We start from the raw sequence: 14,671 nt of genomic DNA on the forward strand, positions 1-14,671 counted from the left end.
TATCTAAATATTTTAAGTTTTCCAGTTGCTGAAAAAAAATCTCCATTGGTGTGATTAAGTCACAAAGAATTCCAGGTAATAAATTTCATCTCAGGCATGTGGCTGCCACCAGTGCAGACTTACGTGATATAAAAAGCAATTTCTCATTCAGAAGAGAAATAAGAAAAATAGCACTCGATACTGTAATCTATGAAATATTTTCCTGATATTTCTGTGCACAAGGACCTCATGGAGTTTAGTTGGCAAAAACTGAGGGAAGAAGAAAGAAAATATATGCAGAAAGTTACTATAAGATTATGCCTTCACTATCAAAAATTGTGTCCTCACAACCCCGTCTGTCTTTGTATTTTGAAGTAGCTAACAATGTGACCTAGCTTTAATCAAGAAAATGAGGGACTCTAATCTATGTTGTGTACCTTCAGCAAACTCTATGGTTTTGTTTTTTTTTTTTGATGTTACTCTCTAACTCTGCAGTATCTTATGTTTCATTTTTATTGCTTTTAAATAAGTTTCCAGCTTTTATGTTGTTTATATAAAATCTCAGTAGAACAAATCATTAACATGATGCAGTGGTGTGGACATTGTCCTGCACATGGTCTAAAACACTACTTCTGAGCAATATGAACTGCCTCTCCCAGCTAATACAGCATCTTACTTGTGTGACTGATAAGTCCATCAATTTAAAATTCATTATGATTACTTACTTTACTGTCACATCAGGAAGGAGTGGAGAGGGACCAATAGTACTAAAGAAATAAAATACTGAATACAATTTGATTTTGATAACTAAAGACTTTAAGTATTTATTTTCCTTGCCTTATTTATGAAATCTACTCACCCAGGGAGGCAGAATGCTGCATTACAGGTGTTCAGGAGAAACAAGACATCAACAAAGCTTTTTCCAAGTAGTTTGCAACTCTGTTTCTAGTAGTACCTATTCTACTCTGAGACACAGGTAATTATTCTAGGTTCATTTCCTTCCTGGCTTTGTGGCCACAATCACCACCCCTCAGCTACTTGCAGTCATATCTGTTTCAGTGTCCTGGCTATGCACAAATTATTTAATCTTCTATTCGTTGAAAAGCAACAAATATTTCTTACATAAACACTTAGATTCTTAAATTATTGGAATTTTTTCGGAGGCAAATTAGGAGAAATTTGCCAATTGTTCCCACAATTCCAAAGGAAAAATTAATCTAGACCTACCACAGAGGGACCTAGCTCTCACAGAGGACAAGCCACTTGTTTGTGCAGTATCTGCAATGTAGAGATTTTGCAAGAACATGGGACCCTCACTCAATGATGGGGGATTTTTTGTGTGAGTAGAATGTCCATGACAACAGCACTTAATTTTTCTGTATTGCTAAAATGCTTGTAAAAGCATGAAGGATTTTTTTGTTTGACATACCAGAAAAAAAGGGGCATTTCTGTCATTGCACAAAACAGAAACTTGGCCCTGCATCTTCTAGAGTTTGGTAAGTAAGACAATAGTAGTGATTTTGCAGTTATGGAACGATAAGAGCCCTAGGACCAAGAAAGAATATCAGCTTGATTTTCAGTTAATGCATTAAAATGTGTAGAATCTGTTTTTTCACCTTCAAGAAAACAAGGCCACAATTCACCACTGTTTGAGATTCTTACATTGCTTTCTCAATCAAAAAAACCCCACTGATAACGTGATTTTCTATTTGATATATAAAGTACTTTTGATCAAACTCTAGCACAAGACTCCAAAGCCATCATGTCCAAAACAAACATGAGACATGAATAGGTATGTCATAGCCCTAGATTTTCCTACCCTTCCTAAACAGCTTGCAGCAATAGAAAGATGACTAAATGCTAAGGTACTAACTAGAGGTATACATTACTGTGTCAGAAACAAGGATAAATGTATTGAAAGTTTAGTATTTGGCCTAAAAGTATATATTGAGCCTGAAAAATATGATTAGAAAATCATGTGGATATTCTTTCTGTTAGCCTAATGTGATCATTAATGGCCTTTCTACTGAAGTCATTTGGTTCTCCACCTTAACAACCTCAGGCACAGACTTTTATTAGTGCTGGACCTGAGAAAATAACCCCAGGGAGGTCAATGCCATTTTTCTAATAACAATCTCTGTGAAGAGTATCAGTGCATGAATTACTGATACAAGGCCAGGAGGCTAGAAAATAAATACAGAAAGCTTCCTCTTATTCCCCATTATTTCCATTCTCCATTCTGCCCTCTGGCTCATGCCCTTTGAGTCAGTCAAAGAATGTTGTAAATCCCATCAGCTTTTCTGGGTTACAAGAACCATAAAGTAAGTCCTTACTATCTGTATCACTATTTGGAGTGAATGCTAATGGCAGTTAGTACCATTTTCATGACAAAAAATTGAAATGAAAACAAGCCAAAAGAATTTCAACCCAAGGCATTGAGGACCTTATTATTCTGGGAAAGACATAAAAGAATCCTGTGAACAACTTTTTTTTTAATGTTTTTAGCAGTATATGGGTCTCTTCATCACAGAAAATCCTTCTATTTTTAAGAGTGATATGGAAAAGAAACATATATTTCACAGAGAAATGCTCCAAAGCAAAGGGATAATTTCAGAAAGAAGTATTCTAGGCTCAAATTATAGAAATGTGTGATAGTAACTTTTTGAGCAAAAGGAACTCTCTAACAAGCTCTTTCTTGAGTTTGCTTGGCAGTGATGGTGGATGACTTTCCTGAATGAGGGGCCTAAGAAAAGAACATTACCTAATTTTTGGTTGACAGTTCTTGGGTTTTCTTCTTTCATGGGAGGGGTTTGTGTGGAAAATCTTCAGTATTATAGCAATGTTATAATTATTTCTGCCCAAAAATACAGCCTAACAATACATGTCATTGATAAAACCAAGTTCTATAGACTTTGTTGATCAGAGTGTTTCCCAGAATTCTTATATAATTTGGAGTATATTTATTCATGCCATCAGTCATATAAGCACACATTTCTTCCATGAGAATTTTTTTTCTTCTATAATACAGCGTAAATCATGTTGGTTTATGTGGATCTTCAAGATTGTTTTTTCATTTCTTGGTCTGAACTTGCTTGAGTATTTCTCTGTCTCTAAAGAGAAGCATCAAAGCAGAGACAGATCTGCTGGAGAAATTCCTTTCACAATTGTCATGCACCAATGGGTGAAGAGGAAGAGGCTGGTGTACACAAAGAGATGTGGCATCTGCCCTGATAATTTTATGGCCTTATGCCTTTTAACTTGAACCTAGTATTTGGATTCCTTGGTAAGTAAATCTCCCAAAGGCCTGCTTTTACCCTGCTAGTAAGGGTATACCCTGCTTGCCAGGACAAAGTGTGACCCCAGTGGGTCTCAAAGCACAATATTATACTATACTGTTGTTATGAATATCAGTAAGAAAATACATCTCTTGAAGTGTATGGTAAAAAAATCAGAATCTGAATTCTAAGGCTAGAAGTTTAGGATACTTTCAAAGTTCAAGCAGGCTAGTATTTTAAAAGCAAGATGCTATTGTATGTCCAAAAGAGATTGTGAATCTTCATGGTGATTATTTCTGGTAAAGAAATTGAGTGGTGAAACTCCAGCATGACTTCATGAGAAATTATTTATCAGGGGGGAAAAAAATCTATGTATTTTTACCAATAGTAAAGGAGATGGGTGATTTTTGCTCTGTTGTTTTTTCTAACTACATTTGAATCTGCATCTGAATATGTGTCATTGAAATTTCCTTGGGGGAAAAAACATTTGGAACAGATTCTGACTTCAGTTATACTGCTGTAATCTTTAAAATCAATTAATTACTCCTGATTTAGAGTCACTGAGAATATAGAATATATTTTATATGGTAATATGCTAAACAGAAACTAATAATTTGATCTCTTGGTAATTTTCTGTGTTATTTTCTATTCAGTATACACAAATACACAAATGATACCTTATTTCTGTTAAAGAGAACACATTGCAGATAAATATAAGCAGGTCTATGCATCTACAGTAGAAATAATGCTTTCACTGAATGTGATGCCTTGACTCTCCTAATTTCTTCAAAAATTGTAATATCTTAGAGTTTTATGAAACTCATTGTGGATAATACAAGATAGCAATATGTTATATTTCTATTTTTCCACCCCCATACTGTTTTCAAGTTTCCTTTTTAACAACAGCAACAACTACAATAATATTAATACAGCTCAGTCCTTCAGCTCTATTTTCTATCACTGGTTGGAAGGGTACTGTCTGTTTATAGTGCAGTGACGATGGTGAAGCTCAATATTTCAAAATTAGTCTATTTTTTTTTCATTGACTCTTAGTCTAGGCTACACCAATAAATTTGCAAAAATCCCAATAATAATTCCGTTTTGCCTGGAGGATGATATGGAAAGATCACCGTGGGTTTGAATCTGAGGCAACAGCACACACTTTGCACAAATGCCACTCCATCATTTTCATCATCTTTCTGAAGTAAAAGTATGCTCATTATTTTCACATGGTGTTTCAGACTGAAGTGCTGATTTCAAGTTATGACATTCCAAAAAATGCAAGCAGTGTACCAACACAGAAACAACAGTAGCACTCTAAGACATGAAGTAATCATCTTGCCCTATTTAGACCTTGTTAGATGAAATACTGAGTCCTGTTTTGGCTGCCATTTCAAGAGAAGAACTAGTGTAAGAGAGCCCAGAGGAAAACAGTGAGAGGGATGAGAGTTCTGGAAAACAAGATTTACATGGAAAGATTGAAGGAACAGTGATCACTACCTAAAGAAGAAAGACAACAACAATCAGTTTGCAAAAAGTAAAAGATGCTGCCTGAAGGTGATTGCTGCAGCTCTCCAGATACGTAATGGCTGTGACAAGTGAGTCTTAAATGGCAACAGTAGGATGTAAATATTAGGAAATAATAAAAACAAGTGCCAGAATAAATATTTTTTAAAAGGTTGTGGAGTGTTCACCATTAAAAGCCTTTGAGGACAAATTCAACATATATTAGTAATTTACATAGAGTAAAGCTTATCTACTTCTCCTAATCCCCTGCAGTCCAAGTATTCCACGAGGACTTTAAATTCTTCAGCTGAGACATCTACTTGCTTCAGATTTATTCTGGATTTACTGGTCCTCTGATACTACAGTTTGATTTCACCATTGTACTGTTAGTTGCCTGAGCTTCATATATTCTGTGTTGACCCCAAGATGTCAAAGTTGCTGCACATTGGATTTGCATCTAAGGATAATCATGCTCTTTTCAGTATTCCAGTTTCAAAAGTGTAAGGGACCTTTCCTTTAAGAAAATAATTTCTTCTCATTTTAAGTTCACATCAGGATGATGCCAAACTGCTCTGTGTCCTGCATAAAAAAAAGGTTTTTTGAAACTTTCACTAGAAATGAAACCTCAAGATGATGGTCATACAGCAAAAAACACGGATGAAGAGTGTTCCATTCCTGATTCTATTCTGCAACTGGTGGCAATGAAAATGGAGGAACCAATGATCTGCAGCCTTGTTTTGCAAAATTTTAATGAGGATTAAAGAACAGAGAGCTATTTCCTTTTTTTTGCTTTATTTTTGGGTACAACTGGATTAAAAACCAATTGATTTCTACTTGGAGATGTTGCCTAGTTAAAAGAGAACTAATTGCTACAACAGAGAAAATTACTTTATGTTGCGAACATTCTGATGAAGCAATCTACACCTAACTGTCAAATATAAAAATTTACAGATTTTGGGCAGAGGAAATAGTTACAAAATTTCACTAAATGCTGTCATTTATGAGGCATATAAGTATTCAATGCACATAAACCACTTCCTGCTACTTTAGGTCAGGATGTATCTGAGAGATCTAGGCTCTGTAAAGCACAATACAATATATTTAATCTGAACATAGAATTATTAAACCAGGTAAAATCTTTCAAAGTAGATTCTGATTGATAGGAAAACACCTTTTTTGAGATTATAAAATTTTTGGTTCCCTTTTGTTGACACCTTTTTTATTTGGGAGGGTGGAACTACGTATCAGTGTTCATTGGTGGCAACTCATTTACATAAGGCTGTACACCCAGCTGTACATAGCTTTTGCAGTTGACAAGATTTGATGAACTAAAATGCCTTCTACAGTTTTTGGTAATTAGAAATTAAAAATAAGTTAATCATACAGCTTAAAATGTTCATATCAAGACAAAGTAATGGGATACACAGCAGTATGTCCGATGAGCAGCTGAATAGAAAGCCAAGAGACAAAATTCTTCAGAAATCTAACGCTAGTAATTATTCCTGGTGCTGTACTGGGTTGCTGGAAATTATTAAATGAATTGTCTTTAGGCTCTATGCTTAAACAGGTGTGTACTGTTTACAGGCTACATTTAAAGGCTGGATGGATATTATGTATGCAGCTATTGACTCAAGAGATGTAAGTACTGCAAATATTTTAAATTATCTTTTTTTTCCTGAGTTCTATCTACAAGTGTGTATTTATCTTATTTATCTTATAAGAAATTAATACTTATTTATCTTATAAGCAATTAATATCCATACAATAAAATGAAAACAAATTAATTAGAATGAGGTTCTAATAAGCAAGTAATACTTACTTATCTTATAAGCAATTAATATCCATACAATAGAATGAAAACAATTAAATTAATTAGAATGAGGTTCTGTGGTAACAAAATGTGGAAAACTGAATGCAAACTGCCAGATACTATCAGCAAGAGGTGGAATAGACAAAATATATTGATATAAGTGATAGGAATATTGTCCAAACACAAAATATTGGGGACATTTTGCACAAGGTTGCCACTTGTTCAGCTGAAATTTTCACATCAAGTCTCAGGAATGATATTTCACTTTTTTTTTTCCTTAGGTATTACAGCAACCCAAGTATGAAGACAACTTGTACATGTACTTGTATTTTGTCATTTTTATAATTTTTGGGTCTTTTTTCACCCTGAATTTGTTCATTGGTGTCATTATTGACAACTTCAATCAGCAAAAAAAGAAGATAAGTATTGTTTCATTTCCCTTCTAAAGATATTCTAAAATATTGCATTTTTGCAGGTGCATGATATATGGAAAGTACACCCATAGCTTGTTCAAAATTGAAAAAGCTGCAGTATACTAGGACATAAAATCATACCTGCAGTATTCATTAAAGTCATAAGATTTTTCATTTAGTGAGCGGGACAGATCCTTCTGTTGTCTCCTCAAGTCATCTGCTTTTTCATGACTAAACTTTATGAGGTCTTCTTGCATGATCCAACCCCTCAATTAGGTCCCTACATTAAAGAAATCATAATTTCTTGGGGTATTTTTCTTCTTGATTTGTAGTTATTCTATGAGCACACAAAAAATAGCTAGCTGGTCGTGAAACAAAGAATTATTTCATCACACAACTACAGATGCTGTTTTAATGATCACAAGTATTCAAGTTCTACTTTGTGGCACTGAACAATCTGAAAGTATACAGAGCACGAGTGGTTTGTAACTATTTCAGGACCTTTTTCTATTGTTTCACAGTGCAGATGTAGATAATCTCACTGGTATAGATGGTCTAACTATGAGATGCTTGCCTTTAAAATTATTTTCTGCAAATAGATAAAGCAATGAAAGCTCAAGGACCAAAGCAGCTATGAGTTACTAGTCTACTTTTACTTTGCTAGGCTGCATCACTTTCTTTGGGTTTATGTTAATAATGAGAAATACTAAGCAAGATTTTTGGAAGCTGTACATGGTAGAAACCTAGAGGTATATGGTTAAGGAGCCTGTCCAGCTTATGGTCCATGCATTCCCACATCTTCAAGCTTCCCACACACTCATCCACAAAGGTCTGCATAAAAATATCTGCAAGTATCTCTTATCAAGGAAAAAAATTTCTACAAGAGGTATGGGAAGTATCATGGGTTTTCATTCAAGCTGTCTCTTAAAGAAGGTTACTATGGATTTTGGTTAGGTTACTATGAAAGACCCATAATTCCTCCTTTGTCTTCACTGCCAGACTTCAAAGGCAGGTTCATGCTTCTGCTAAACAGACCTTCATTGAACATGGATGCTAATCAAAATAAAAGATTTAAAAGAGAGCATTTTGCTGTTAATAGGGTGCTTCAATCTTCAGCTAAGTTTCTCCAAAGTCTGATAATCCATCTTCTCAAGAACCTTGAAGACTTTGGGTCCCAATGCTAATGTGACTGCAAAACTAGAGATACCTAAAGCACATTCCTCTACTGAAAACCTGACTTTGTCAAAAAAAACTAAAATCACAGTTCAAAAGTGACAGTATTGAGCAGCCCAGACTATCTGAGTTTATCTCACGTACTATTTACAGTATCTCTTCCTATAAAAGAAAATAGGTACTGAAAATGATTTTTTCTTGGAATTCCATGAAAATAACTGTAGAAAACTGTTGCATTGGTTTTTTTGGTTTTTTTTTTTTTTTGAGAGATGCAGTACTGGATGTCCAGACTTCCAGACTAAATGCTTAGATTGTAGACAGTTTTAGATTGTAGACAGCTGCATTTGATAGCTAAGAGATTTCTCCCAGTTTAGTCATCTTGATTTTTGAATCATTCAGTCATATTTCTCAAAGAGTTTTCTCAGCACTGCATATAAATGTGATTATAACCAGTTTTGGTTTCATGTTTTTACTTTGGAGGTCAAGACATATTTATGACAGAAGAGCAGAAGAAATACTACAATGCAATGAAAAAGCTGGGATCCAAAAAACCACAAAAACCTATACCAAGACCAGGGGTAAAATTATTTATACACATCAGACAAATAGCTATTTACAAAGAGTTTTTATTGATACAGAGAGAGCAGAAATATACCCAAATGAAAATTATCAGTAACTAGTGCATTAGTCAGCAGAAATGGAAAATAAAAACAAAACCAAAAAATTATTTTCAACTTGCAACTGTATGTATGAATATGCAACACAGGAGGCTGAACTAAGTTGTTGTATTTGAGTACTCCACTTAAGACCACTAGTTGCAATTTTATTGAAGTCTCATAAGCCTTACTGCATGTGTTTTTCTACTTTCTTCTAACAGGAAAAAAAATAAGTTACAGTTTGTATTGGATGTTTCTTTTTTCTTTCTTCCTCAGAATAAATTCCAAGGCATGGTCTTTGATTTTGTGACACAGCAAGTATTTGACATCAGCATCATGATTCTTATTTGTCTTAACATGGTAACCATGATGGTAGAAACTGATGACCAGAGCAAAGAAATGGAAAATATTTTATACTGGATAAACCTCGTGTTCATTGTCCTTTTCACTGGAGAATGTGTCCTGAAATTAATTTCACTTCGCCATTACTACTTCACTATAGGCTGGAACATTTTTGATTTTGTGGTTGTCATTCTCTCAATAGTAGGTAAGTCTTGTTAATTAAACCAAAAAGAAGGTAAAATGAATATGAGGTGAACTTTTACTTGAATAGAGCTATACGGTGAGCTTTACCAATTGCAAGATTTACAGCCAACTCATTCAACTTTACATTTTTACTTGTTTTATTTTTACGTTATTTAGCTAAACCAACCATCAAAACTATTATGATCATCCAACATATATTGCACCTGCAAATATTAAGTACAACTGCTAAAACAGAAATTATGCAAGTGGAATCTACAGAATATCTTTAATTGCTACGTAAAACCGCTGATTTTAAAAATATGTTTCTAAATTTCTATTGTGATATGGAGATTAAGTGGTAACGTACCTTGGTTTTCTTCTTTTCTTTTTTTTCTTTTTTAGGTATGTTCTTAGCTGAGATGATTGAGAAGTACTTCGTATCCCCCACACTATTCAGAGTCATCCGACTTGCCAGAATCGGTCGAATCCTGCGCCTCATTAAGGGCGCTAAGGGAATCCGCACTCTGCTTTTTGCTCTGATGATGTCTCTTCCTGCTTTGTTCAACATTGGGCTGCTGCTCTTCCTGGTCATGTTCATCTATGCCATATTTGGCATGTCCAACTTTGCCTATGTCAAGAGAGAAGCTGGGATTGATGACATGTTCAACTTTGAAACATTTGGCAACAGCATGATCTGCCTGTTTCAGATCACCACGTCCGCGGGCTGGGATGGTTTGCTCGCCCCGATCCTTAACAGTGGGGAGCCGGATTGTGACCCTAACAAGGCTCATCCAGGGAGTTCTGTGAAAGGTGACTGTGGCAACCCTTCTGTTGGGATTTTCTTCTTTGTCAGCTACATTATCATATCCTTTCTGGTAGTGGTGAACATGTACATCGCTGTGATTTTGGAGAACTTTGGTGTTGCTACTGAAGAAAGCGCTGAACCCTTGAGCGAGGACGACTTTGAGATGTTCTATGAAGTCTGGGAGAAGTTTGATCCTGATGCAACACAATTCATGGAATTTGAGAAATTGTCTGATTTTGCAGCAGCACTTGAGCCTCCTCTTCATCTACCCAAACCAAACAAAGTCCAGCTTATTGCAATGGATCTGCCCATGGTGAGCGGTGACAGAATTCACTGCCTTGACATCTTGTTTGCTTTCACAAAGCGTGTATTGGGGGAAAGTGGGGAGATGGACGCCCTCAGAATACAGATGGAAGATCGGTTTATGGCATCCAATCCTTCTAAAGCTTCCTATGAACCAATTACAACCACATTGAAACGAAAACAGGAGGAGGTGTCTGCTGTCATCATTCAGCGTGCTTACAGACGTCACCTTTTAAAACGAACAGTAAAACAAGCTTCCTTTATCTATAACAAAAATAAAACTGAAGGTGGGGCTGGTCAGGGTATGAAAGATGAAATCCTTATCGACAAGTTAAACGAAAACTCATTTACAGAGAAAACAGATATAACCGCATCAACAGCAGTTTGTCCACCTTCTTATGATCGTGTAATGAGGCCAGTCAAAGAAAAGCACGAAAAGGAAGAGAAAGATGGTCAAAAATAAGAGCAAATAGCAAGAAAAATCATATATGTGCAAAGTAGTTCATAGCCTGTAAGGATCACGTGTTTGTGTCAACAGGACTCCTGAAGGAGGTCTATGCCAAACTGACAATTTTTACAAATATACTGTACATTAAAGGTCAGTGCCTATTAAAAGACAGTGACCCCTTGTCAGCGACTGTGACTGTGATAAGAAGAAACAACCTTGACAGGAGGTTACTGTTCTCACTACCAGCTGACACTGCTGAAGAGGAGAGAAAAAAATGGCTACACAGACTGTAGGGACCAGTTAAAGGGGTGCGAAACCAAGTATTTGTGTGCTTAGCATAAAACAATATGGTAATTGTATCCACTGTTTGCATTTCAACTGCCACATACTTCATATTTTTACAAAATCTGTGTTGGTGGATTCATCTTGTTTTTATTCATGTTGTTTCTTATATGTGACTATTTTTGTAAATGGGGCTTCTGTTGGGGAAGGGAATTAAGTACACCTTTACAGGTACAAGGGCCAGGTGTTCTATTATACAACTAATATACACACAGAAATTATTTGCATGAAGGCATGCTGCACTTATAGATCATGCATGAAAATAACATTAAGTCACAAAGAACAACAGGTTTTTTTAGTACAGTGTTTCTGGAAAGGAATAACAGATTTTGAGGTGCTTAATTAAAGTATTCATGTTGTATCATGTTCAAACAAGTCTTAGTATGCCTGTAAAGTCCTCTACAACTCACAAGAATAGTAAATATGGTTTACTTTTTGCACAGACCATTAAGTTTCAGAAGGTGCAAACTTCTTCCTAGGTCTGGAGTCACAGATTTTGTCTTTGTCAAATGTCTTTCTGCGTACGAATACTAAATGAATCTGCCTCAGCCCTCCAAATTGATCAAAAGGAGCCCTCTATAAAGTTGTTCTGCTTTATCCTGCAGTATTGTTTAGCCATCTTCAGCTCTCAGTAAGGTTGATGTTGTACACGTTAATGAAAAGCCCTCTGATATGTAAATAATTTTTAACCAGTGGTGCATGTTTGAGCAAACAGATAATGACTTTAGCACATTTATTGCATCAAATATGTACCACAATAAGTGTAGTGCGCAAGCGTTCAACAGGTAAAATTACGTATTATCTACCATTATAGATAGTTTGGATGCAATCAATGCATGTTTCTATTGCCTATGCTGCTATTCCTTTGACAGACCAGGATTCTTAAACATGGGAAGCCATACATCAGAGCTAAATGAAATAAACTACTCAAAAAGACCTCATTCCTCCATACCATTAAGCAATATTTTGCAGCTATTTAGGAGCTTGTTTTACATTTCTGAATTTTCAGTGAAAAAAAAGCATATAGTGTATATCCAAACTGTACAGACATGTTGAAAACTACTAGACCTGTTGAAAATAATGTTAGGATTTTATAAGCAAATATAAATACTGTAAAAATCATTTTATTTTATTTTTCAGCATTATGTACATAAAACAAGAACTGAATTTTATCTTCAGGTTGATGTCACACCGTTTTTGTTACTTTCTGTCCGTATCTTTTCACACAAGAACTCCAGAGAACAAGATATAACTAAGTGAATGGATACCTGTAGGTTCTTATTTTTTACAGTATTTGCCAACATATCAATAATTTCTGCGAAATAAGTTCATAATTTGCTTCTAAAAAGCTAAGGGTTTTTTGCAGTTGGGAAATGATCTAAAGTTCAAATTGAATGTCTAAGCAGTGCCTGCATCATGAGTTTTCAGACACAATCTTGCTTTCACAGAATCCTGAATCTTTTCTCATATTTATTCACTGATTTTTTTTTACATTCATGCTGCACTAGAACAGTTCTAAATGTTATCTAGGGTTCACAGTATTTTTTCACAAAGAGAAAGTAGCAAAATTGTATAATCCAACACATCAGGACATTTTATGTTTCTTACACAGGAAAATTAAATATAGATTACTTTTATTAAAATTATTGACTAAATCTGTATTAGTGAACTGCATGCAGGAAAATGCTATTACCCTAACTGATGCTAAAGAACATTATTAATGCGTCAAAATAATAAAGATTACATTTTTTATTGTACTTTCCTTTTGTGTTTATTATCTGACATTACTATAAAAAAGGTATGCTTCTAAGCCACAGAATGAGAGGATACTGAAAACAGCCAGCTATGCTGTTCTTCCATGTAAGAAAATCCTTGGGGCTTGCTTGTTAGTCACTAATTAGGAATTTCTTTTTTAATGTGTGTTAGACAGTGAGCATGATGCTTCTGCATGTATCAGTAGTTCTGCCCTGAGTGACTTCATGCAACAGCTCCATTCAGTGGGGTGCACAGCCATTGAATACCAGAGCTGTCCTGAGTGTGTCCCAGGAGGCTCAGAGCAGTTACAGAAAAGAGAAGTGGGCATTCAAGAGTTTATAAAGACAAAACGAGGGCTGAAAATAGTACTAGATCCATGACATTCCGCAGCTTGGATTGAGAACCAGTTTATTCTTGCTGGGTGCTGTTCACAAACAGGCTACAGAGCATCTCACATTTGAGCACATTTCTGAAAAAGGCGAAATGGTGTTGGAATGAATAAATCATCTGTCTTTTCCTCAGGAATTTTAAGACTCTCTCTGGCAGCATCACGTTCCTAGAAGCAATCATTTGTGAATACCGATATGGAAAAACACAAATGCATCTGGAAAGTGGGCCTGTTCCTTATTCTTTATCAATTGCTTCAGTGAATTTCTGAAAATATTCATTTTATATGTTTACATAATTTCTATATTGCATTCCCCTACAACTTACAATGAAAACACTCAGAGGTGAATACTGAACTTAGTAAGAAACCAGTTTATGACCAATTGTAGTCTTTACACTTGCTTCAGTGGCTAATGCAGAAACAAAATTTCATAGCATTTTCCCTGAAATTCATCAAAAATCTTTCAAGGGAGGGAAATTTTTCTTTGTAAAATTGTTCTGAAATATATTACGAAAAAAGGAATCGAAAACTTTGATAAAAAATGCCTATTGAAATGAACTGATGAGTATTTTCAGATTAATATGTGGACAAAATATGTCTTAAAAGTTACCTTAAAAAGTACATTAAAAAAATACTTTTTTCTCATACCTCTTATAGGTTTTAAAGAAGCCTAAATGTTGCTTCAGAACAAGTCAAGCATAACTTAAACATAGCAGGACATTCAGAGGATTGTCTTGGCCAACAAGGAAAGCCAACTACGCTTATTGCATAGTGCTTCTTTGGCACCTTCCTGATGCTGGGGATGAGAAGTGTGTGACACAGGAATGCTATGTGTAATGGACTTGCTAGGAAAGGTCACTCTGAGCGCTCTCTGCTAGAAGAGCCAAACAGCTGCTCCTACAAACTCCGTGCAGGATGGGTTCTGCTCCTTGGACTTGGTGGCATTACTGGTGGCTTTCCTGCCGGACGGTCTGCACACCCACCCCAAAGGAACGCTCTTTAGCATCCTTTGTTTCTGCTGTCTCGAAATGATGGCTGAGGATGCTTTCACCTCCAGAGGAAAACCTGAATTTTACTAGTCTTTGCAAATCTGATTCTGCAGGAGGAAAGAAAGGAGGGGGAAAAGACGAAGTTTCTCTATCTGATTTGACCCTATTGCTATTGTATTTCTAAGAGAAGTGTCACATAACTTGAAGTAATCGGTTACATTATGAAATGTGGGCCACTTATTCGTATGTTCAGCCAAGAAAAGCAAGGAAATAAACACATTCCCAAAGCTTCCATTCGGCATTC

General features: G+C 35.6%; 1 protein-coding gene across 1 annotated transcript in view; it reads left to right on the plus strand.

The window, feature by feature from the left end:
• The window catches only part of LOC103616593 (sodium channel protein type 1 subunit alpha), a 93,859-nt gene extending 80,867 nt beyond the window's left edge, over positions 1-12,992 (plus strand). The window contains 5 exon segments of the mRNA XM_017735643.1: positions 6,345-6,398; positions 6,852-6,989; positions 8,630-8,734; positions 9,089-9,359; positions 9,740-12,992. Of these exon segments, the coding sequence (XP_017591132.1) occupies positions 6,345-6,398; positions 6,852-6,989; positions 8,630-8,734; positions 9,089-9,359; positions 9,740-10,908 (1,737 nt within the window). The 3' untranslated portion in view covers positions 10,909-12,992.
• Positions 12,993-14,671: the final 1,679 nt, after the last annotated feature.

The sequence above is a fragment of the Corvus brachyrhynchos genome, unplaced genomic scaffold (assembly GCF_000691975.1).
Source record: "Corvus brachyrhynchos isolate BGI_N302 unplaced genomic scaffold, ASM69197v1 scaffold255, whole genome shotgun sequence".
In the NCBI taxonomy this organism is placed as follows: domain Eukaryota; kingdom Metazoa; phylum Chordata; class Aves; order Passeriformes; family Corvidae; genus Corvus; species Corvus brachyrhynchos.